This window comes from Danaus plexippus, chromosome 4 (assembly GCF_018135715.1).
Source record: "Danaus plexippus chromosome 4, MEX_DaPlex, whole genome shotgun sequence".
Taxonomy (NCBI): Eukaryota; Metazoa; Arthropoda; class Insecta; order Lepidoptera; family Nymphalidae; genus Danaus; species Danaus plexippus.
Genome location: NC_083538.1, coordinates 1,563,507 through 1,590,917, shown reverse-complemented (window position 1 = coordinate 1,590,917; position 27,411 = coordinate 1,563,507). Strand labels below are relative to the sequence as shown.

At 29.9% G+C, this 27,411-nt stretch overlaps 2 protein-coding genes across 2 annotated transcripts in view; one reads left to right on the top strand and one right to left on the bottom strand.

The window, feature by feature from the left end:
- LOC116768468 (polypeptide N-acetylgalactosaminyltransferase 2) overlaps positions 1–6,015 on the bottom strand; it is a 40,969-nt gene extending 34,954 nt beyond the window's left edge. The window contains exon 1 of the mRNA XM_032659201.2: positions 5,792–6,015. Coding sequence (XP_032515092.2) covers positions 5,792–5,881 — 90 coding nt within the window. The 5' untranslated portion in view covers positions 5,882–6,015. The remainder of the gene's footprint in view (positions 1–5,791) is intronic.
- Positions 6,016–8,973: 2,958 nt separating this feature from the next.
- Positions 8,974–27,411, top strand: part of LOC116768334 (kinesin-like protein CG14535) — a 174,812-nt gene continuing 156,374 nt past the window's right edge. Inside the window, exon 1 of the mRNA XM_061526445.1 lies at positions 8,974–9,109. The gene's annotated coding sequence lies outside the window, so the exon portion shown is untranslated. The remainder of the gene's footprint in view (positions 9,110–27,411) is intronic.

Sequence of the window (27,411 nt, the reverse complement as noted above, 5' to 3'; positions counted from 1 at the left end):
AAAATTAAGATTAATTTTTTTTCTTAAATATCATAAACCTTAGTTTTTCAATACGACTTGTTTTTTATACTTGTAACCTTATTAGGTTTTTTGCTAAATTTCCTTCAAATGTTCCACATCACATTACAGTATTGTCGTATGCAAGAATTTGACATGGATTTTTCTTTTTCGTCTCGAATCTATCATCTATCACAATCTAATATTAATTATGTCATTTATTAATATATATTTTTTTATCTTAAAGCGTGTGTACATTTAAATATGGCTTCAGTTGCGTTATAGAAATGAAATTCCTTATTATACGAGTACTTATAAAGAAAGATAAAAAAAGGGATCTGCGTGTCTCTCAAGTCGAATTTAAATATTTCAAAACGGTCGCACGTATTCTGCCACTTTAATTTCATACACGTGTACATCCGCCTTTTTAAAACCCAATTGGTTTTTAACTGTCACATGTCACAAAAAGTTAGCATTTTGTTTAAACTGTCATGTTTAAGTTGTTTAATTTCATTTTTTTTGCAGTAGAATGAATACCTTTGATTGATTTAATTTTTTTGTAATGTCCGAACTGTATAACGATATATTATTAAATATGCCGTTCTGGGTACATTTGTATCATTATCTCATCTTATAAAATACGGTCGTACAAACAAGAAGCAATTCATCTCACATTCAAGTCACAGATTGATTTATGTGCAATGGGTCTGTATTATTTGAGATGCATTCCGCATACGATGCGATTAAAATGTTGTGGACACTTTGATGGATTGTCTCTAATAAAATTAATATAAATTTTACGCAGTTATACCAAAATTGTAGGGGGACTAGCTATATCCCGTGACTTCGTTTGCGAATAGCTCTTAACGCAGTGCTTGTAAAATCATAGCGCGTCTCCGTTTATTAAATATCCCATATGTCATGTATATAACAAAAATTTTATAAGATTGCTTCAGTAAAATGGGTGCTAAAGAAGTATTATACTGAAATCCTAAACATGTATATTATTTATAAAATAAATAAATAACAGAATCCCAAAACAGTATGACCATAGCTCGTTACTTATCTATAAATTTTTGGACAGCTGTTGATTTAAAATATAAAAAGTTGCAGATAAATAATATTAATGTTTTAAAAAAGGAATCACGTCATTTATATTTTAATAAGAAATTTAAGGTTATTTTTATTAGTATGTTAATTTAATAAAAAATATTACCCAGTTATAGAGATAAGGTGAACTATGTGAGTATAGAAGTAAAGAAGAAAATATGTGTGGAAAGAAATAAATTATTGACCTAGAAGTTAAATAAATAATTTTATACGATTTTAGCTGGGGGTGAACATCCCTAGCTTGTATCGATCGTGGGTGACATTACAGACGAAACATTACATCTATACTGTACTCTTTCACACCCATTACCTACATGGACATCTGTTTGCTTCTATATATCTGTCTTTGTTTGGCGATGAATTAATATGCTTAGGGTGAAATTGCTGGTTTTTTATATGAAAGTGGAATTGTTTTAGAACGTGTTAAAATATTCTTTGACTTGTCCGTAGCGTGCTATGATAACGGCTCTGTAAACTTTGTAAGCTAGTATCCGAGGCCTTTGATAAGGACAAACAAATATTTGATTACGTACAAAGTCGGTGAACTCGCGGCATTAGTTCCGATGAACTAGATTCTTGGATCTAATATATTAATTACTGAATTTAGCAGAAGCTGCATACTTAATTATATTCGATTTTAAATAGAAGAACGTGGGACTTTTTTGAAATTTAATTTTACGTACAAAAAATCTGTATGACGAATATAATATATACGAACTTTTATTTTATTTTTATACTTTTTTGATATATATTGAATAATTGTATCAATTTTACTTCAAACTGCTTTGACACCAATGAAGCGAAAGCATTCCGTACCCTAACCACGAGTTAGCCTAGTCGAACTAAATAGTTTCACATACCCACGTCGATACGATAGTGCGACGATTTACGAATGAAAAACTTATAACTGACTGTGTCTAGTTTCCTGCATACTCGTAGTAGGGATACTATTAAGTTCTATAAACTGTTATTGTAAACTAGTAATATATGTCATGGCATCAGCATGATAAATGTATTAGAGAATTCACAAATAATAGAAATTTTAAAGAGATATATATATATAATATTATTGACATTACTTTAAAGAAAACAAATTAAACTAGGTTATATGAAATTTAATATAAATTATCTTTGAAATAACTTTCAACGGTTGAAATGAAGTTTTATTATAAATTATCGCACCGAGAACACTATGAACAAACGGTTTCACGTTACAATACACCCTGTAGCTATTAGATAAGTATATATAAAATATTTAAAATAAAAAGCATTTTTTTAAATTAACACTCTTTATTCAATAGGATTTATAAAATATAGGATGTAAATAATATTTTTTTAAAGATATTAAATAATATAAAATAATTGTTCAATATAAAATTTATAGTATCCGAATAATAACTTAAATTAAAATGCCATTAATAGTTAAAGTCTTCTAGTATTATATATAAGACGAATAATAGAGTTTTTGTTCGAAAAATTTATATTTATATCATTATTTTTGGAAAAATATTCTTTACATATCTTATTTATCTTAACATATCTGTTGGTTGAACTCGCTCTCGAAATCGATATTAAACGAAGAGTAGTCATAATCGATCAATATATGAAAAACATTTATATGTATGGAAAAATATAAATCAGACTTCGTTTGCTGATGATGTTGATCAATAATATTGAGATCTTTCTAATTACTAGATTCCTTCGTAAGTATCTTCCATCAAATTTGACTTTAATTACTTTTGAATACTCGCGAAAATCTTAGATCTCATTATTTGACTTTAATAGCCTTATATAATCACGGGGGTAAATTTCAAATACAGTGGCCCAGTATAAATACTAGATATATCAATAAAATTATCTCATAAAAGCAACCTTAAGTAACATTTAAACAAAGTCGCCGGTAAAGCCATGTATAAAGCAATAATAATAAATAAGTTTATTTTAATATAAAATTCTTAACGCGTAACCTATCGAGTGTGAGTAACGACAGTGATTAACGCCAGTTGACACGGAATCGAAAAATTCACTTAAAGACAGCTGTCAGGTTTGTCTGTGATTACACGGAAATAAAACAATTATAAGAGAAAAATATAAAAATACTACCAATTACATCGAATTAAAAACGTAATTAATTACTATTTTTTAATCTATTTGAACACGAAAGAGGTTTTAAACGACACTTTTTGTATAATCGTTTGTAATTCGTAATATAGAAGGCGTTGATGTTGTTGGCAATTACACATTTATTTTTAATTTACTATAATTTTAAAGGTACTAATAATATATGAATTCTAAATATAAAAATTATTCGAATAACTTTTGAAATAATAAAAATATTGCGATCCAAAAAAAGTTTCGCCGAGCATACAAACATAGCTCCAACTCAACTTCACACTTCAATCGTTGTACTTCAACTTCAAAACTTTTTTCATTACACTTTACACTGCACCATTATACAATTTATACCGACTGCGTCAACATACAAGCAGAGTTATGTTTTTGCCTGGATTGAAGTGTGTGATCGCGTTTGAAAACTAAATCCGATTTCAATAATGTCTTAAAAGTTAAACTACTTCCATAACTTAACTCTATAATTAATTATTAATATATTTTTATTCATGTTTTAGAATTTATATTATATTTAGAGTCTTATTTATTGAAAAGCATTACGTCACATACCGACAATTATTTGAAAGTGACAGCCGGATGAAATTATTAAATAAAACAAGAGATATTACAATATATATAAAATACTGTCAGTGACGTTTTCACGTCTGAATGGGTGAAACTATTTTAAAGAAATTTCTTATTAAGATGGATAGGACCTCGGAGATAGTTATAGACGTTTTGTTTATGTAACCGACTTTTGCAAAGGCAGAGTCGGACAAGTGTAGAATACATACAGATATGTATTTTTTAGTCTAGTCTAGTAGAACTAAGTGATATAATGTTCAATAAGGTAACTAAATACAGCTAAACTCTATGTTTGTTTAATTTTATTCAAGGGGCTGATAAATTCTTAACTTAAAACTAAATAAACTCATTGAAAATTACCGATATTGGACTTTCAACTTATGATCTTTGGCTTAAATTTGTGCAAAATTAAAAAAAAAACGTAATGTCACTTTAACATTTATCTGCAGCATTTGATTGTGACATTCACATAATTATAACTGTTGCAAACATCGCATGACTGAATCACGTTACGGATAAAAAGATGGCGTTGCAAATATTACACAACAAATACGAGAAAATATACTGAGATGACGCCATGTGAGGGGGAAATTAATTATACTGGCAATTCGGAACATGTCTAAGAACAGCGAAGAAAGAAAATAACGACTTCAATGTTTAGTTTCGTTTATTTCATTTACTTAAGTATTAAGTAGTTCGAGTCAAGGACATTACGGACTTTAGATTATATGAGGATAAATATTAAAATATTTTATGTATTATCTTTTATAATTGTTTTCGCATCTTTTTATGACAGCACAATAGTTGATCGACATAAGGTATTACAAGACGATTTATATGTTAATGCAATTTAAACACCTACGTCCGATGACGCTTGTCACAATTCAATAGTTTTTACATTTAATTAATTAATTACTGGCAGGTAAGAAATCTCTAAATTGTTTATATTTAAGTCGTATGGAAATATATATCCTTTCCGTTCAAACCTCGTTTCAGAAATATAATTAATAAGAAAAAATAATTATAACGAGATAAGTTATTGTAAAAATATATACCAATATCATGCATCTGTCAAACATAAATACATATTATAAAAATTAATGTAATGTCACAGTATATATTAGACCTGGTTATTCATAACTTAAAAATTATCTGGAAAGGTTAATGTCATTATAACAGTCTATTGCTGTCATTGCAAATCGACCTTTTGACATCTGTCATCTACTGTCAATTAAATGAAATTTTATGTTTCATATAAATGGTTTTGATTAATGATAGAAATGTCTATTTAATCAATTCAACATTCAAATCCTAGAAAACGTATAAATTTTATATATCTATGTTCATTTATAACTTGACACTTAACATATTATCAGTTTTTAAAGGCTGTGATTTTTTTTTTCAGTATCATTATGACTATTAGGAATTAATTTGATTCATTTAAAATTTTACTTTCTCTAAATAATATGTTTTTTTGTTAGTAATTTTTTCATGTCAAAGTTAAACCTGTGATAGCGGAAACATTTTTTTTGTATTTAACGTTATTAAGTATATAAGATTAAAAATATATTCAACGCAAGTTTTAAGAAAATTTTAAAGACGAGGCCGTCATCAATGAAAATAAACGTTAAATCATTTTATATAAAATTATATAACGTTGTAATAAATTATTTTTAAAATTAATACAAAATTAAAAAGAATTTCAAATTTATTTAATTTAATGAATGAAAACAGTTTCACTATTTCTTTAACCAAAAACTAAAGATTATATATAAATATTCTTTCATTTTTTAACTTGTAAAGCGTTTCCATGGTAACTTGTCGTAATTCCTTTCTGACTTTTCACAATTTGATTTTAATAATTCTATAAATAAACTATATAGTAATAATAATTATTAACCGTTGTTTAAGTAATAAATATAATAACAAAACATTATTTAACACTGCAGTCCGGATCATGCGCACTGCTGTCTAATGACCAAAACATTACCTTAGTGAGTGGTTCCGTCTGCATGTAATAGAACAGAACAAATATCCAGGCTGCTCCCATGAGGAACCCGATCTTAACGTTCCTCCTCATCGTCACTTCACTGGTTTATTATACTTTACAGCGAATTCACAATCGATATAGGCAGCGCGCGGCCGCGTCGGCAGCGGCCTGCGGACTGGTCTCGGGGTTACGATTTGAAAAAAAACGTTGTCGCTCATGCGCGTATCGTAGTGTACAGTGACTGAAATAGAGCGAGCTGCATCGTTGATAAGATTTGATACTGTTACAAAGAAGTGGGATGAATTTGTTTTTTTATTGTAGTCTTGATCGGAAGACGATCTTTTATTTATCTATTTAAAATTTAGTATGTATATTCCGTTTGTGCTGAGTTCGCAGTAAATGTGGGTTTAAACTTTAAAATAATAACTTATGTTCAATTTTATGTTGCGATATGAAATAGCTTCTAAATAAAAGAGTAAATATTGCATAGTTGATATTAATAAGAAATAGAAGTGAAACAACTCCGGTTGTTTTATATATTTTTACTTAGTGAACATTTTACAAAATTGAGATTTAAAAGTTTTATTATTTGTATCTATAGTTTTATCATTATTATTTTTAGTAAAAACATTTCCGTCAACACTTATGATTTGTGACTTAATGATTTTTATTCATGAATTTTCTTATATAACCAGTGTGGCTCTACGAATATAAAACGTTGAAACTGTTCTTTTGATCGACGACGAGAACTCGTACTAAGAATATCATCAAGATGACCATTGAAACAGTACATTTTTTTTTAATTACAACTAAAAGTAATATTTTACTTTACTCTGTATTCACTTTTAAATATTTTTGACCCATTTGGAATATCTTCTATAACAATTTCGAGGTGTTTTAGCAAAAATTATGTTTGAAATCAATAGCACATTGTGCATGAGTTCACATCTTATCATTTGACACGCTGAGTCATAACGCACGCGGTGAGATATTACATATCAGAAAACATAATTTTTTAGGATCACAAGCGATTCTGAGCGAGAATATAAATGACTTATATACAAATCTATGATTGTAGTGCCATGTGGTCAATTACGCGATATTATTAATACTATTTTATTGACAATTTCATTTAAATAAATTCTTTGGAACTTGCATTAAATTCCTCAACGTCCGAAATTATCACACAGTTAAAGCTCTAGTAATATTCATGCGTTTGTAAGTTAATAGTAAAATTATGTATACCAGTAGCCTTACCATGAGTTTGCATGGTGAAACTAAGAACAAACAGTTTCTTGTTCGCAATTCGTATTCACCATTCGTGTGATATTGTCAACGTACGTGTAGGAAAAAAATTTGAAGACTGTCTGACATTGACATTGACTACGGGGTATTGACATTGAAGTAGCTATGTCAAATACAAGAGGGCTGTGGACTATCATCATTGAGAAAACAATTTGTTGAATCATAAGACAGTATATATATTTTTATTTTGTAAGTAAAATAAACGTAATAAAATATTTTATTATAGATAATAATGTTTGTTATTTACTATAATAATTTTTATCTCAGGTCCCAGACGTAACGTGTTTACAGTCACCGTATCAAAACTAAGAAGTTTCTCCCTTTTCACATTTAACGTTCATTGTCACTGCATCAATTTGAATGAAAATTAGTTGGCTTTTATTTACAAAATAGTATTTCCATTCACTTCAATAAGCTGTTCTTACACTTCAATAATCAAGGAAATACGTATATGGTAACCACATTCATTTTTATTATGTCAAAATATTTTGGTTTTAGTTAAGAGTTACTGCTTCTTAAATATAATTTGCTAAATAATTTTGACAAACAAAATAATATAAATTTATTCTGAAATCTCAATGGTTAAATGAGCTTTCTGTATCATAAAGCAAAATAATCGTTAGAAATAATAATCAGCCAGTCGTCAGTCCTAAATCACACAGATTTACTATTACTTGAATATTATTACAATGACGGAAAGAGCTATCGGGATATTTAAGAAATGTACGAGTATGGGGCTGTGTAATAGCTAAATGAAAAGCTTTCACAGAATTTCGTCGAGTATCATAAATTAATTATCATTATAAGTACGCACACTAGTCGCTGTACAATATTTTAAAGAAAACACCCTAGAGATTGGATTGCTTAATACTTAGTAATGACCCCCCCCCCCCGTGAAGCGGTAAAAGCCAATAGGGCTAACAGCATTGACAAAACGAAACAAAAAAAAAGTAATGACCGTCTGAAATAAAGTTTATAATTCATTATTAATAAATAAATTTGTTGTGATTTAGCGCGAAGGTATTGCCTCTTGGGGAAGACCCAACCAAATTCAGGTTAAGCCTACTTTAAAGTCTTTTTATAAGAACCCAGCTCTTGATTAATAAAAGGAGAAATACTTATCCTTTAAAGCAAAACAAGTATACTTTTATTACTATTCGATACCTATCATGATAATGTTGTAATAATAGCAACGTTATCGTTTTCTTGTATATACTTAGTAATAAGTAATATCATTACCTTGCTTTATATATACACGAAGTTTCATTTACATTTAACAACACTGCATTAAGCAAAACACAATGAATATACATACTAAAGATTTTTATTATGCTGACATCTAGTAGAAAAAAATTAACATATACCTACTAGGTACTACACGGTCCAGATCATAATTTAACAATTGTTCAATAGATGGCGCTTTTAACAACATTACACAAGTGCACTTTTTTTATAAACAAAATGACAGTATATCTTACATTAGTATCACATACAAAAAAAAATAAAAAATATAAGAAATACACGAAAAGAAAACAATTCAAAGAAATGACGTGTCTCTAATTTTTTGTGAATTTGCATGGCAATGTTGATGACAAATTTTAATTTGTGTAATAACAGGTTAGAAAAAATAATAACAATACATTGCAAACCAGGAATCGGGTTCATTATATCAAAAGCGTAAATTCAGGCATTAAAAAAAAGAAATCAATTTCCCTGCAAAATTAATAACTCCAATCAGGGAACAAAGCCCTATTTGGACAATGCATATTCGATCGCTCGCTTCTAAAAGAGCGAAATAGTTTTTGAATTCCAAATGTTGTAGACGCCATCGGTAGACCGTTCATTCAGAATCCTGTCAGAGTACGCGCGCGGGTCGTACTCGGTGCACGTGTGAGTCGCTCAGTCTGTCAGGTTGTTTTGAACTTACATCGATAAGAAAGCGAGTTATTATGTTTTCAATAACTTTGTTCTGTGATTGAATGATTGGTTTTGCTATTGCTAGAATTTAAATAGGTAAGATTTTAATTATTTATTATAATATGTAATAGTTTGTACTTATTAATTTTACACTTTTATGGATCTCTAAATAATAGCTATATTGTATATTTAAAACTTTATATTTTATTACGTATTCAAAGTATCTTAAGTATTTTTTGGTTTTCATTATTTGTTGCCCATTACAGAGAATCAAATTCAAAGTTGTTATTTCGATGTTTTAAAATAAGTCACAAATTTTGGTTTCCTAAAACTTAGAATTCTTAATTATCATGTAATTACCGTATAAAAAGTATGTACAATTTGTTAATATTTATAAAGAATAAGAAATATTTTAAGTAAGGCTAATTTTACGTAAAGCTTGCGTTATTTTGAAATCCCATGGGAGGTTCGTTGACTTAGAAGCATTTTACGTCATCCTTATTTTTTTTAAATATTAAACATGCAAAGATTTTATCTAGATTAGAGTACCGCGTGATTAATCTCTTCATAATATAGTATTTAATTAAATTAAGTATATTTATTTAAAATCACATGTAATTTCTTCCCCAACGTTAGTTCGACATATTATTATCCGACTAGCATTTACAAACTTTTGTTTGTTACTATCAATAAAGTTTAAATAAATAAATAAATAAAACCTAATAGTTTCATAACTTAGTAAATTTCTAGTTTGAAAAATATATATGGATATATTTATTAATATTTCAGAAGTTCGGGAATAAAATGTGTTTAATAGTGTCTTGTAATATCATAACGGAAGAGACGTTTCAGTAGTTTAGTAAGTAACGCCGTGTAACGGATAAAATTTGAACGTAACGTAGGTACTTATAACAAAAGCATAATAATAATGAATTAAGTATTATTTAGTCTCAATAATGTTATGTTAAATATAAAATAATATAATTGAAATTTTATTATTTACATACAGAGAGATGTGAAATATACAAATAATGATTTATTCCACGAAGACTTGTTGTGTCAATCGTCAAAGATCACTTATAGAGTGGGGTGTCTCCTTGGTTGCCTGTTTGCTGTTTGTCCAAGCCATATACAATAAGATATATATAAATATGTATATATATATATATAAGTAAACGACCAGATAAGATGAAAGTGTACAGAAAATTAAATAAAAAAAAACATAAAATCGCGTTGTTATATCTAAAAAACATAGTTTCATTTTATATTATAATTACATTGTAAATAAAAAATAATATTTCTAATAAACTTCATATAGAAAAAAAATCTGAAGAAGTTGTTATTTGGACATAATTTAGACATACGTTTGAATTCCGGGACTGATATATTCTTTATTTTATTTTGATGTTTAAAACATTACAAAGCTTCATTAAGATCGATTAGATACTTTTTGTGTCAAATACCGATATAATAAACCGTTCATTCATCCTCAAATACTTTCGCATTTATAGAATAAGCGGGAATTATTCACAATGATTCAGAAAAATAATACAAAACCGATTTTAGTACAAGCAATGGAACAAAGGCCATCCCTTTCAGACTAGATGTAAAGATATAGCTAATAAGTAGATTGTTATATGTGTAGTAAATATTTCGTCAATTAAAGCACGAAAATTACCTGTATATAAAAATATTACGTAACGTAGTCAGAACATTTTTCATCTCATTTTTTTGTCGGTTTGTTCATCATTGTTTGCATTAAATTGTTTGTAATTCGTTAATATGGCGAACAACGTTTCAACTACCCTCAGATTAAAAGTTTACCCTGTATTGGAGCCGCGAAGTCTTAAAATAAATATGAAACTAACCAAAGCAGCTTATGAAGAAGGTTCTGTTTGAGGCAGTGTTTTATGATATATAACATTAATTTTCACAGGGTGATTTGCTTTTGGAGATTTTTTTTATTGAATTGCAAGGATTACACTGTACTGAAAATCATAACGTGAATAAAATAAAAAAAAATGATTCTGTTCTCGTCATAAGAAACAAAAATAAATTAAGAAACTATGACTTATAGCAAAAACAGTGTTATTTGTTTTTAAGTGGAATAATTATAGCAATGAATGAAATTTATTGAAAATATTACCAATGACTATTAAACGATATCAATATATTTTTATTTAACATTTTTAATACAAAACTATTTACAAACAACGCAGAACTAAAATAATTATTTAATTTTGTGACTGAAAATATTCGATGTTCTGTGGCCTTTATTTCTTTCGTACAATAACAACGAATTGAAAATGGTTTATATTTTTTACACAATAGCTATGTAGATCAGCGCGTTCATGTATTAATTCTCATGTGAGGCACTTGTCTCTGAGAACGTATAAATCTATTTTAAAACACTAGAACAGTTCCACAATGATTTTAAAGACACAACCTCCAAGTTGATCACGTGAATCAATAAAGATAACGGAACTTGAAATTCAAATATGAAATGAAAACACGAGAAAAGTCACATGAAGAACAATTACAACCGAATTATTAATTTCTGGAATGGAATCTGGCGATGTTCTGGATAAATACGACTGTATAACAACCCCTGACTAAGGATCGCTTTAATTTTTGAGGTTGTTTGACTATAAGGAGACTATTTTAAACCTTAAATTTTCCAAAAAATAATGGTCTCTACTAAGAAACATTATAAGTGTTACCAAAATTTTCTAAATTCATATCTCAAGGCTGTTTTTTTTTAAAGGCATATTAATTTTAAGAGATTCTTCCAAAATTTTTAAAATATGTTTCTCAGATTGACATATATTATTTAATTTTAATTGAGTTTGTAAAAGTTAAAACACAAGTTGACAAAAATAATGCCTCAGGCAAACAGTTGGTCGGAGCTCTAGCTATGAAATAAAATAAACATACTCACAACGAGAACTTGCAATATATAGTGTGTAGTGAAAATACGTAAAGAAAAATTTAAGAATATTTTCAAAAAATTACAACACCTTTTATTATTTACGTATAACTGATAATAACTACTTTGACGATTACGGAAACACTTATTGATCTTCGAATTTTTCATATAAAAGTATACAGTGTTAAGAGTATTTTACATATAAATAGAAATATTACTTCGTGAACTAACTAAGATATTTTAAATAACAAAATTTTTTAAGCACTATATAAAATTTTATAAAAGATAAGCTGATTCTTGTTTCTATACAAAGGCTACATTCCTGCCTAGTGCCAAGGAGCTGGGATATATCATCAATAACATACGTGTTCGTAACATTTGACTTATTTAATAAAAGACAGTTTTTCACCATGCTAGTATGACATCTATCATCATCGTCGCAAGAGTCTTTGCGGACTCGTCGTGGTCATCATGTATCAGTGATGCGTATACATGATGACTTTATAAGGAAGATTGGGAAGTGGTTTCTCTTTGCACCAGCACTTTTTGGGGCTCTTTAGACTCTTAGGCTTGATGTAGCCTCTTCCAGCCAGTTTCCCGGCTGGGCTTGTGTGGTTATCCCGCCACTGTTCGGTGACACCGTCTGTCAGTGGTGTCTAAATACTCTTAGAAAGTACACATGACTCGGAAAAGTCCTATTAGTACTTGCCACCACGTCTTTATGAATGGTTATAATTCTCAAAGGGTTAAAAGTCACCCGTGAAGGGTTAAAAACTGGTCCAGAAAGGGGTAAATCAGAGCCCGAGGTCGACTATTTTCTTGACATTTAATATTTTTTACAAGTTTGGTGTAATTCTTTTGTGATAACCATGTCACATTATTCCTGAAACCAGACTATACAAGTATAAATCCACAAACTCCAGATATTGATCTTGACAAAGTTATTTCTCGTCTTAAATCAATATTAACAATATTATCGTGAAAATATATTTTGTAAACTCCAATAAAACTGTGGCTTTCATGTTTCAAGCTTACAAAACGTTAGCAAATCTCTTTGACAACTGTTCGGGAAATTCGTAACTTAGTCTTTAACGGGATATTGGCGAATTACCTCGCCGTCGAATTAATATTGTATCAGTGATTTACACAAAATCGAATAATAATAAAGAAAACATCGAACAGAATATTAAGTGAAAATATGAAAATACGAGAATAAATTTTATAATAATATATATATATTTAAGAAAAAGTTATTCTGTCGATTAGATGTACGTAGGAGTCTTTGGGATATTGTATGGAAGCAAATTCTTTATACGTATATAGTCGGTGATAGTGACTGAAATTGATAATATAATCAAAATATATGCACGATAGAGCTATTTTCATACTAAAATCTTTCGATTGCTTTAATTATTTTTAATAATACATTCGCGCACCTACCACTTTGGTTCGTCGAACTCAGCTTAGACAGTGTTCAATTTTCATTCATGTAATTGGATTGTTACTATCATATGATAGATTTATCCCGTTATGAGGATACGGGTCTTGATAACTTTTTTACTTTTTTTATTCTAAAAGTCCGGAAGAAAATAATTTTATTTGTTATAATGTTGCAGCCGAACCATAGGGGATATTAATGTGATTGGTTGCGAGGGTAGAGAGTGAGTGTCAATCACAGTGTATAGTTTTGATATTAACCAAAGAAGAACCTTCTCCAAACGGATCAAAAGGCAAACCTTAATTCCATTCGCCAGCACGTGGGGTCCATTCAGTAGCTGGTTGTTCCATCTCGTCAAATAGCTGTCTCAGTGCCCTCTCAAAGCTCACATGTTCATTTGCAAGTTGTTTTGTATAAAACTATTTCATATCCTGTGCGAGCTGAGTGCGTAAACGTCGACTGCACCCTCATCTAAGCCGTTCACCCTCACACCCTCACACACTTACACCCTCACTCACCCGTCGTAATTAAACATATAAAATAATTTTAGAACGATGCAAGTGATTCGGTTCGTGGAATTAGGATCGACATTTGCGTTATGATTATAGAAAGCTTCAGAATGTTTAATGAATTGCGCCTTTTAAAATACCATCCGAAAATTCTTATAATTTTTATGCATTTTGTGGCTGTTATCAAATGATATTGAGCTTTGTTGGGCTCTAGTACAAATACACAATTTGAGTTTTTGTCGCCAATAAACTGAAACAGAAAAGTTAAACTACGTTACTACTTGCTTATACTCAACTTAGTTTCTTGGTTTCTTTGGTTTATAAACATAAAGAGAAATATCTAGTGAATCATGTTAATCAAATTAAAGAAAGGTCTATTTGTGGCGTATGTCATAAAATTTTAATTTATACAATTATCAAGAAATTCGAGCCATTAAATATATAAAGTATTGCTAAGATCATAAAGGATCTCTAAGTTGCAATTTCTGTGAGTTATCAACTATTACTTATTCCTGAACACTTAATCCTTGTTCTAGTACGTCGTAAGGAATTCATTCAGTCTGACGCCGTTAGTTTTTTTTATTAAAAAAATGTCTGATTTAAAAATCAAAAACAAGTCCCTGGTTCGATGCCTGGCGTGAAAAAACTTATAAGCTAATAAGATAACGATTTTGTAATAGCATTTAATTTATTTGGAAATATCTGAACCCAGTAAGATTTTTGGCTGTTAGTAACAATAAATAATCCCCCTATAAGTATAAACATACCGCTTATTAGGACTATGATCTCATAGTTTTCAGAATCCTTTCACAACCGCCGCAGCTCTTAAATATAATCCACTCAATCAGAATCAATTGTTACAATGTCCCAAATTAATTCCAATCTATTTTGGCTTCCATGAAATTTTGGCTCAACATTGCCTTTTCCTTGTAGTGAACTCCTGATAAATTATTCCAAATTCTTGTTGCTAATTTAGTTATTCTTTAACCTGACACCTGTCATACAAGAATGGCAACGAGAGAGCAAGATTATACTCGACCTTTTAAAAAATTTAATGCGGTTGACAAACAAACGAACTAAAAAAAAATATGATGCGTGTCTCATGCTATAAGGTTATTCACGTTTGCACATACAAACTATACATGGAGCGTCTCAACAATAAATATTGGCACGATATAGTATTAAACGTGAAACGCTTAGTATGTAGTGTACAAAAGTGTAAGCAGACTGTGCTTATATTTAACAATTGCTAACTATAAATCTGACGGCGTCCATGTGGATATTATAAAAAAATATTTACGCAACGAAAATCTCTGGCTGTACTATTATAAACTGATTTTAGGAAACAAAAACTGAAACTTTCCCGTCGATCCCGAAGCCCTTTCTGTAATTCATTATATTTAATCTATGAATAGGTACAAATCGTCTGTATTCTTTCACGCTAAGAAATTGTAATACATAAGATTTGTTAAGAAAATAATGTGAGTTTGAAATAATATTTTTAGTTATTTTTGGTTTTTTACAAAGTGGATAGCGCTTAGTTATCATTTCACAGGACGGAACGATTAAATGGAACCTGGAACACGTCAAAGACTATTCTTTCTATCTTTGAAGACATCCAAATTTGAAGTGGAAGGCAATACAGACGCCGCCAAACTGTCCCAACCCTAGGAATTGCTTGACCGTAATTAGGAAACCGATATTTTATTGAAACAAACAAAAAAATCCTCATCACTATCAAATTATATGCAAACGTTTAGTTTAGAAATATGTTTCCCGTTATTAAAATCATAATAAAATGTGTCATTCAAACAGACACAACATTAAATTTACTCGCACGACTGCGTTTACTCGCTTTCAAGATTAAATTCATGTTTCATCACCTCAAATGTGTTTTATATTAAAGCCATTGTTCTTAGTTCCATCATATTGTAAAAATAATTCAACTCGCAGCATCTGGTGCTGTGAGATTCTAAACTTATTTGGAGAACTTTACAATAGTTAGTGATTTATCGTTAAAAATATAATTGTGTATTGTTGTAGGTATTTTATTTTTCACTGACGCTGATACACTTGTAATGGTGTGGAACGTAATATATTTTTATGTATAGTTAATAATATTATGACGTTACGTTACGTTACGTTACGTTACGATTAAATTTATTTGATGATATGAATTTAGTTAATAAAATTTTATAGCTTTATTGTCATATTGAATTCTATTCGGCATGCGGTTAACCGTTGCATCAGCTGCATGATACGAACTCGATAAGCATGCATGTGTAACTATTCTCTGAATTTAATTATTTAACAAAGAAAAAAAAAATGATTTACTTCGTAAATATGGAATCGGAACGTACGATACGTTCAGTGTGAACGTGTTACACAGCTAAGGTTTATTAAATCATTTTTGTAAATTTTTTCATTCGTGAGTTAAAGGTTTAAAATTTTAACTCGTGCTAATGTCGACTATATCACATTCAGTTTGAATGTTACACTTAATTCGGTACATTCTTATGTTATTCAACCTTTTATCAAAATTCTCATAATTTTTATGAACTATTTACAATTGACCCACCCTTAAATAAAGTTATCAAATGTTTTTTATCAGTTCGTAGTGTATAAATCGATATAAAATACCAGCGATATTTATTCATGAACTTATCATGCTGATCATTGACAGAAAAAAAAACCTTCAACAGAACATCGGTAATCTTTAATAATATTATATTCGCATACACGATTCGTAAATAAATAAGAAACGCCGGGTGTATGTGCTAGTCACGTATAGCGCTAAAAGGCTATTTACGTAATTCATTACATTCAAATAAATCGACTCGCATTACACTGACGAATGCTGAAGACTGTTTTGCATGTCCCTTAGTTGTAAAGTTGAAGGCTGTTCTTGTAAATGGTACCATTTTCCCGATTTCGAGATTAATACTTGTACTAATAGCTGACGAATATCATATATATACAATATGGTCAGAGATTTGAGCTATTTTCAAGAATAAATCTAACATTAATAAAAACTTAACAGACGAGTGAAATTGTGAGTTAAGTCTGGTATATATACATAATATGTATATATAAATTATGATCAAATTAAAATTACCCCAAAACAAAGCAGGGTATATTGAAGAATGTTGGCAACAGTTGATTGACAGATAATATAACCTTTTCAAGTTACCCCAAAAAAAAAGCTGAGTTCTGAAGTAAATTAATAATTTTTAATGTGTTCATTTTCGTTTTTGATCTCGACTTTCGCAATATTTTCATTCATGAAACATTAATAAATAAAACATCTTGAAATGTACATGATATGCATAACATATAATTTGAATAAATGTGCATGTATCGTAGGGTTTTCTGAGAAACACTCAAGTGGCTTACTAAGTTCGCGTGAAGTCTAGTAGACCCTTAGAGATGCGTGACGAATGGGGAGAGAAGATGGGGATTTGTTAAAATAATACGCTGTCTTTTTAACGCGAATTTTATACAAAAATATATTAGTTTTTTTTAAATATTTTTTTTAATCTTTCTTTATTCCAAACACTGCATATATATTAATAAATCAGAACTAAATAAGTTTGCATTAAAATCCCAGTTTGTTAATCAATTTCTATTTTCTTCTGATAAGTTTCGGTTTTCATACAAGATTATTATTTTTTGTGTTATGTGACTATGATTATTATTCGAGTAGTCCTCAACACAGCAGGGCTGTGACGAATCACTTTTATTTCGATGGCTAAAGTTTATTTCAGCGGTTGTAAAGCACACAGTAAACTATATCAAGCGTGCATACAGAATTATGTCTTAAAATGTTTGTCGGTGAGGGGCCGAATATTACTTATATTTAAACAAGACTCGCGCCAAACGTGACTTCTCCTACTTTACTTATAAATGATATATATAAATTAAAATTTCAAAACTTATAGTAACTACATATCTCATTGTTCCCAAGGTAACAAAGAATGTAATAACTAGACGGACGCTTATTATTTTTTTAAGTTCACACCAGGGACATAATAAAAAGATGATATTAGTTATATTTACTGTAACTTGGCAGTTCTGTTTTCCTGCCTTAGGGTAAGATTTTTCTAATATCTTATAAAAGTGTTTGAAATGGTTGAAAATTAAATAATTTACTGAAAATAATCCGAGAGAAACGAATTCTAAGTTTTTATAACATCAACGTTATATCATACCAACTATCACAAGTCCTTGTGGCTATTGAGCAGATTTTTACGTCGTTCTGGGAGGACATCTCGAGACGAGATGCTGGGTTTTGTAAAGGGCCACTTTTGTACCATCCAGAATAATATGAGCCGCTGTTAATAATGTCTCCATCCATGGTCCCTATGAGAGAAAATTTGTGATTTTTCGAAGATGAAGAAGATTTTAATAAACTTGAATCCATTGTCATAGCAACAGTATTTTATTATGCATTACGTTACCATTACAACTGCCTCATAATTATACAAAGTAACTATTTAGGAACACTGTGTTGACAGTCAGCAGATAAAGCTTCTATTATTTTTAGGGTCATCGTGGTTCTTCTAGAATCTTGATGTTCACATAGAAAATTATTGTTTGACGGACTTGGAAACTGTGGCCTGTGGGTCTTGACATAAGGACCCGGTACAATTAATTTTCGCTTTACAGGTCTCATCTTCGATCTGATCTTGCAAGTTCTTCTAAGGTGTCTAGTGTCTTAGTTACCTCGTTAATAGTTAGTACCTTGGTAGTGTTACTTTAAACGGTTACGGGTTCATTATAAACTAAACGGTGTTACATGATAGAAGTATCTAAACTTTTCAGATTCAAATTGCCTGTGATTAATAGAAGCACTGTTGGCTCTATTTGAAAAAGAGCAGTTTTTTAATACTAAAGATAGTGACCGCACTAAAAATGATGCTTTTTCCAATAGGAAGATACATCGGTTTGGACTTGATAGAAGTAGGAGTATTCAAAAATCTGCGGAGATATATGCTTCTGATTTGGGGCCGTGAGTCTTCTGAATTCCTTATGCTATTTACGACTAAAATATTTTTTAATTTTAAAACATAGAGTTGTCATACGAGTAGAGTGGAGTAAAGAAGAGTCGTCATAAGACTCTATCACAACCATTTATTTTTTAAGGGTATTTTTAATCAGCATTATAGGATACTAAAAAAAAAAATTTCTTTATTGAATACTCCAAAATTGAATTATATTAAAACGTATATTTTTTCCAAATCTGCCTATTTCTTGACCTTGTTATGGTCTCGCTCCTCAGTATTCAATTTTCATACTTATCAGTAACACGTTTTCAATGATTTTAAGATATCATGTTGAAATGTCGTAACGTCTAACAAACATGTTCACCCCAATTTTATTTGTAATTGACTACACTCTTGTGTTCTGTTAAATGACTGTGACATACGTACAGACAGGGGCGGGCGGAGTTATAAGGGTTCCTTTCGTCTATTATATGGAAACCTAAAAAAGAAATAAGCCCATATTCAACTGTAGCATAAAGTATCTCAAATATATTGAAAGCACTAACATGGATAGTGTTGCATAAACAAAACGTTTTTATCTTATTGTGATAAACAAATGTAGGAATTAAAGTTTTATATTAACCTCTTAATACATTTGACTTTGCTTGTATTTTAATACCATCGAAATCGAACTTAACCTTATCCGACAAAGAATTTTGTGTATTTATTTAAAAATATATATAAGTATTTTTAAATGTTTATTAAACTTATAACGTATAGTAGTCCAGGTCAAGAGTGAGGTTTAAGGGAGTCCTGAATTGCGTAAACGTTTGCAGCCTTTTGTTTGTAAAAATGTGTTAAGAATGGTTTTGTTTCCATTTAAAAAAAATATACTAAAAAAATATCCCACTTTTCATTGTTCCATGAAACTATAATTCTTTTGATATTATATTATCAAATAAGAAATGTATTGGGGTCGAGGCTCCTGATTATTTTCATTCGAAAGCAATTAATTCACGAGTTATGTTTATGTCGTTTTTAAAGAATGCACTTTTTCATTACTCCTCTAAGTAAAATTTTATTAATATAAATGACGTATTATATCCTTTTCTTTTTTTTTTTATTTATGTATTTTTCCAAAGTTTTTTCCACGATTATTATTGTTGAAATTAATTTTTTTTTTGCATATCACATTAAGTTGTCATTTTACATTCAACTTTCGTCCGTAATCATTTGGAACGCGTGTAATATAATGAATATACTAGACATAGTAGTCGCATTAAATTAAATCTGTATATGCATATAAATTAGTTGTTCCAAAGCCGGTGATAATGGCCTAAATGATGCACCATCTCCGTCTATCATCACAATCGGTGTTCTGGCCAGTGCCGTCTGCCTCATTGGTTCTTTACAAGCCATCAACAATGGACCATTCAAACTCAGAACAATGGTGTCACTGTTTATTCTGTGGAATTTTGGGATTTGTCCTGGCAGCTTGATAGCGTACATGTCGATAGAGTGCGAATATTATATTTTGGTTTTATATTTCATTTGCTAATTTTTAAATTGTGTTATGTACATCCATAGCATACGCCTTTATACGTGTATTCCGTGTTGTATTCAGTGTGCCGTCGGGTTACTAACGGTCTATGAAGTCCATATCAATCAAGCAAGGAAACTGTCATGTGTGCCAGAACTTATCACGCTCTGGTATCTTGCTTGTTGTTTGCATCAAGTGGAGCTTTATTAGGTTGTGTTCAGCACTTTGGTTGATTGCATACATCCTATTAATTTGATGGACCAATCCTATGAGCTAGGCATCACTCGACTGTTACAAAACAATACCGTTATCGTTTTTATTTGTTGTTGTAAATTTACTTTAGCTATGTTTATAAATGTGATTGGATATTGATTTTTAAGGCTACCTATTAAACTTGATTGTAATTTGATATGTGATTGAAAGACGAGGCGTAAGAGCAGTTCATTAGCTCAATATAATGTAAATAAAGTTATAGAAATATATATGTTGACTGATTTGAAATTTATTTCCCGTTAAAACTAAATAAATTATAAAAAAATAAGTCTTAACCAAAATAAAAATAAAATAGCTTGCTTCTTTATTCCTCCAGCTACTAATTCTGTTTTATGTTATCTCTAGCTCTCTTAAACCGCACTTGGAATTTAATTCTAAAATCATTTATATAAAAATAAATTCTATTTTCGTTCCTGCTAGTTTTATTTGAGGAAGTTAATTTTTTTACCGAGTGTAATGTTGCACGGGGCGAGCAGAAAAAATGGCACCCCCTTTAAATAAACAATGCAACACTAAATTGGATCTCATTGGATCGATATTTTAATTTTTTATTAGTTTCTTTGTGACGCCCGATTGTTGTCGGCTTACTGTAAGCAGAATGTAATTTAGTTTTTCAATGGTATCTCAGGGGTGACGAGATTAATATTTGTTTTGGGTATTGAATTCTAAGACGGCAATGGGGCAATTATATATTTAGTTCTGTTTTAAAATAAAACAAATTCATAAATAATTCCAATTTACGCTTTACATAAAATATAGTTTTTGTTAAGTTAGCGAAAATCCAATTTGACTGGTGCAATTAGTTCTGATAATACTACACTAAGAAAATAAAAGTTTTAATATATTTTTTTTTGTATTATATTATACAGGTCTTTTAATACATAGGATTGAGGATGATGTAGTAGTGAAAACATCAGTTAAGAGCTCTTTAACCTAAAATAACGGCACATTCTCATTCTAGGCAAATATAAAATGTGAAACAAATCTTTCTTATAGAATGTAAGCGAGACATGAAAAGCGGTGTCCGAATGCAACGAAAAAAGATAAGGTATTGTTTTATTGAGAGCGTAGAAATTTTGGTATTGGAATAAACATTTTCCGTTTGTCAGAGTTTTGAGAGATTTCGCTTCTGAAATTGTATGTACATCTAGTTAGGGGTATTGCTGCATGAGATATAGAGTAAGCAATAAATAAGAAAATTACATAACAATACAGCAAACAAACTTTACTAATATTGAACGAAAATGCATACTAAGTTTCCCCTTATATCCATTTAACTTGCGAGAGATATGCATTCTTATCGACATAGAAATACGAATTGTTTTGGCTCCATGTAAATAATCATTTTACAACTCGTTAGCTGAACGCGCTCGTTAAGGTGCATTTGTTATGGCTCTAGCTGGAGCTGAAATTCGGGTTAAGTTTGTAAGTATTCAGTGAATGTGGCTGTGTAAATTGTGGCTTGGCATTTGCCACACTTTTTACGCTGTTCTTTTTGATAAGCCCAAATGCGTTTGAACTCGTGTCGGTTGTATTGTATACGGATTTTCACCTCACATATTTGATGTGTTTTAACAAAAACGTACTCGACGCACGTATGAAATATCAAGGTATTGATATCTTTACTTGTTATTTTATTACGTTTAAAACACCGAGAAATATTTGTATGAACAAAAATTTATAGAAAATTCATGAAAATATTTACCAAATTTTTGTATATAAATTCTTGTAGAAAGTCATCTGAAATAGATTCCTTGTAACATAGATATAAAATTTATCACTTTTACATTGTTGCACTCAAACAAATTATTGGATAATTTATCTATAAAAAATGTAACACAGAAAAAGTCTAAAATAATATAAAAACTCTCTTAAAACAATTATATTTATTTCGTTCATTTACCAGCCAATAATATTATAATGTAGTTTTTTATTTCAGTGCGACCGCGACTTCTCTTTTTTTCGAACTACTAAACTTTTGAGCTTTCCTCTCGCTTAACGTCTGTTGCTTCGTGAATTTTTAAAAGCTTCAATCGCTGAACTATGTTAGTTTTCGCTTCAGAAAAAAAAGCCTTCATAAACTGTTCCAAATACTTCAATTCGCTTTATATTTTAAAAATTTCCGTTTAAAAGTTCTTTTCAATAAATTTTTCAATAGGTGATATCTTTAGTATTCAAAAGTAATTAAATCAGTGAATTAGTAACGTAAGTCTTTCAAATAAACCTTTACACTGTCATAATATAAATAGTAATTTGTAAATATATCTGAGATATTATTTTGTATGAAATAAAATTTGGTGCAAATTTTGAAAAAAATCAATACTTCAAATCGGCTCTATACTATAATTAAAATAAAACTAATATTTTCCGATTTACTACGAGTTTTTTTTATTATTTTAAACTAAATACTCTATGCGTTTCGGTTACTTTGAAGAAACCCAAATCGTAGGGAGTATGAAGTTTAAAATGATAATAAAGGCGCAGTACATGCGAAAATATTAGTTTTATTTAAATTAATACTCGCGAAAGTCTGAGATCCAATCATCTACACTACAATATAAGTTTTAAAAGGAAAAAAAAAGGAGTAACTTTCTGACCATAGCCGATTGTCTTATACTAACATGGGCTTAAAATGTTTTTTTTTTTATAAACTCTTTATTTGATTTTTGACTAAGATTGTTCTTAAAAATCAGTGTTAAATTTTATTTTATTTCACACATTGAATTCAGCTACTTCATTAATGCTTGTTTGTCCTTCGTGATCGTATTTCGTATAATACATTGTAGGAAACTAATGTTACGAACTTATCTAGTTGGATTTTACAAGTTTGTATACATGAGAAAGGTTTCCAGTTTCTCAGTCAATAACCTATCATAAGAGAGACGAGATGAAACTTCTCAGCATTCCATAGACTCACCGTGCGAGTGCCGGGTCCATCGCGTTGCAGGGGGAGGAGCTTCAGCAGTGCCTGGGACTTGCGACCCAGGTGTAGGTTTAAGGCCCTATCTAACGCGGGTCAAACGCTCACCTCCACCGTCCAAGCTCCTCTCTCTACCTAACCAAATTTGAAAAGGACCTACTAGAGCTGTCTTCGAAGCACGTTCTATAATGTGCGAACATTTATGACTTAAAAACTGTTAACAGCCCGTATGTAGTTTGACGATGTAAACTAATGGTAAGCATATATATTACATCATTCCTGTTTATTCATAAGCAGTGCTGATATAGAATTGTTCATTTGATTTTATCAATTACTAAACGTTTAATACATAACAATATCTGTCTCTACATCACGGAAAAGGTTTTGAAAATATATTTATTCACATTTTTTTACAGATGTTGTGACGTGTATCCAATCAATTTAAAGTGCTTCGACACACCGACTCATTGTAAATATGAAGCATGGTCTCTTCAAACATTTGAGGGTCTGTTAAAGGAATATCAACTGTGTCGTGTGTGTTTTGAGTCTGAATTTGATTGAGAGTTTAGTTTTGGACGAAAACGAATAGTAAAGTAGATTAACAGTCCACTCCTCCGAGTAACACTCCGAGTGCATTTTGGCACTGAACGACCCGTAAGAGGAGTTGAGTAACTGGAATAAGGACAAATTAATATAATTCTGTTTGCTTATATTTGGGTTATTATTCTATATTTACATTTTCTGTTATTATATGATTATGATAATTTAATTCAATGTTTTAATTTTAAAGAAATATAATTTTTTTCGTTCTGATTTAATTTAACATTTCTGGTACTTGAAGTGTCATCGGAGCGGTGGTTATATATCGAGACTAATTGAAGTGCCTTGCTTTGCTTACATTTAAAATAATTGGGATATCGTAGGTTATATCTAAACAATATATTGGTGACAGAATTACTTGTGATATGTTTATGTACATCTGTTTTTAATGTTAATATTGTCTGACTGTTAATAATTTACGCCTTAAAAAAGTATATCAACATTGCACTGATTCACGTCACTATATACACAATATACCCAAAGATCTTGTACGTAAATATTCTGGATACGTAAAATGTTACTTACATTTACATTTAAAGCATTGGCTGTATTATTTACATATTTTATTTAATTCAATCAGCTCTGAAATCCCAGGAACACGAGACCTGAATATGAATCAACAATTCGTTACACATCCGAATATAACGCGAGGTAGCAAACGAATGAAAAATATTACATTAACATTATAATATGATCCATAAACGTACATCCCGGGAAACGCTATAAAAGTTGTTTAAATTTATTTACTGTATCTGCTGAGGATATAGAACATTCGTTGAGTTTTATTTGTGGCACCTTGGATAGTTCACGTTGAATATGTTTCACGTGTAGATCAATTGGAAGCCGCTGCGCCGGCGCATAAACACAGCACGCATCTCAGGGCTGGGAGACGACTTATATTAAAGGGGTTCTGCTTGAAAAGTTAGATTAACATTATCACTGTTGGCTAAAATATGTAAATTTTAATACGTGTTATTGAAAGTAGTTCTAAATAATTTATGTTTTATATATACATTACCATAACTTATGATGTAATACTGTTTTATTTTATTTTTTTAGTAAAAATATTAATTACCTGAATGAACTCGTTGTACACATTAGAAGATTTACTACCCTTTTAAAACCCATTCTACACTTTGTAGAGACTCGAATCAATTACAAATTTTGGTTATCAGTCGATTCATATCGTTGGATGATCTGACGTCCATCTGCATGTTCGTTACACTTTAACTTGAGGACTATAAAAATATTTTTTATTAGATTACACAGAAATGTAGCGTTAATATCAAAGTAACGCGTTGTGAAGTCTATACAAAAGTATCATATTTTAGCAATAATGTTCGGGCAAAACTCCCGAGCGCACATTCAATTATAAAAGCTTCCAAAAATAGTTACCAAAATCTGAAGAGTGAAGTAACCCTTTGTTTACTAGTCTTCAGGTGAAAGAATAACAAAACAGTCGATGAACCGCATACGTATAAACAAAGCTAAAAAAAAATTTTTGTTAATTACACGTAGGTACGTGCTAGACGTCTCCGGAAACGTGTAACTGTGAGTTATATCGTTGCTCATTTATATTACTATTCTCATAATGGAAGTCGGCCATATATTATATCGGGTTTATTTAAGATAATACAAAAAAAATAACTGTAATAAATTTTGTATCAAATCGACGAGTGCAACCTAAACTTGTCACTGATCTATGTATGTATATATTTTATATATCGGCGCTATCAGCACCAATCACGGATGCAACATAAGAATAATGTGTGACTGTCATCAATTATTGAAACTTAAAAGTAAAACGGAATCACAGACTGTTTAAAAGGGGAAAAGAACTATGTTTTAATATTGTTTATAAATACGACGTTTGGACTGGCGACAGTTGAGTGAGTGCGGACCTTTGAAGAATATAGAACCTTCAAGAAATACAAGGATATTTAGAAGAATTGAAGATTTATTTTAAAATATTATGAAAAGTACTGTAATTAGTATTTATTAGCACGTCAGTAATGCTGACGTCACTCTCTTTAAAAATAACGAATTCGCACTAAATTCAATCTAATAAAATATATATATTTAGAGTATTGTAGTATAAATAATAATGCTTTCTATCAAGAGGATGCAAGTGTAATCAAATCTATCGCCGTACGAATATCAAATACGTTCCCGATCTATTCATGGTTCGCCCCCTTTTAATATGTAACATTAAAGCCAACTCGCGAATTGTAAACACCTAGTACCAACCCTAGTTTATTTAGGGCTGTCAATAAAACAGTTTGTTTGATTTAAAATCGCAACGAGAGCAAATTTCGTTTTAGTAAATATTGGAAATGCATTCATTTGTTTAGCGTGAATTGTTCTAGATTTTATTAATTTTATTAATCTGTGACTAATTATAATTATATTTAGGTCGATTAGGTTCAGAAGATTTTGTTTCAACACTGAAATTTAAGTAAATAATATTTTTAATATGCGTTCCGTAATACAAACTTCGAAAGTAAAGTTAAATTTTTGCAATAAATTAAAACTAAAGAGGAGGAGGTTTCTTAAATTATGATAACACAAATTTACTCTCAGTTACACTGGTATCCTTAGTCGTTACACAAGATTGTATCTCTAAACAAAACACTAAAAGTTGTCTGTTTTTCATCAAGAGATTTTCGCACATGGTAGTATCAATATAGGTATGTAATTTTGCGAACTACAAAACTGTCCGTATTGAGTTGGACGATACAAATTCGTGATGAGCTTTGCACTTGAAAATGTTGGTATTCACGCATGCATTTTAGACTGCCACATTGTCTGCAGGCTCCTGAACAATAAATAACATCACTCATATTTAATACACGTAGATTTTATTTAAAACAATACAATCAGTTATAAAAATACATTTGATAACGATTGTATATTTTTAAAACGAAAAAACACGCTTATATGAAAATTAAAAATAATATTAAATGAAAATGAAAATCCTATCGCTTTGTTGTGTTATGCAAAAGATATATAGAAATATGGACAATTGAGATACATGTAATAAAATCATTTGCTATCAAACAAAAAACTTAACTCGATATTATAAATAACTACCAAGATAGTAATACAAATGAATTGAATATAAAAATGTATAATAATAGAAACAGACGAGAATATAATTTTAATAAAACAACTCGTAATAATACAACACATATAAAACATAATTAAAAAATT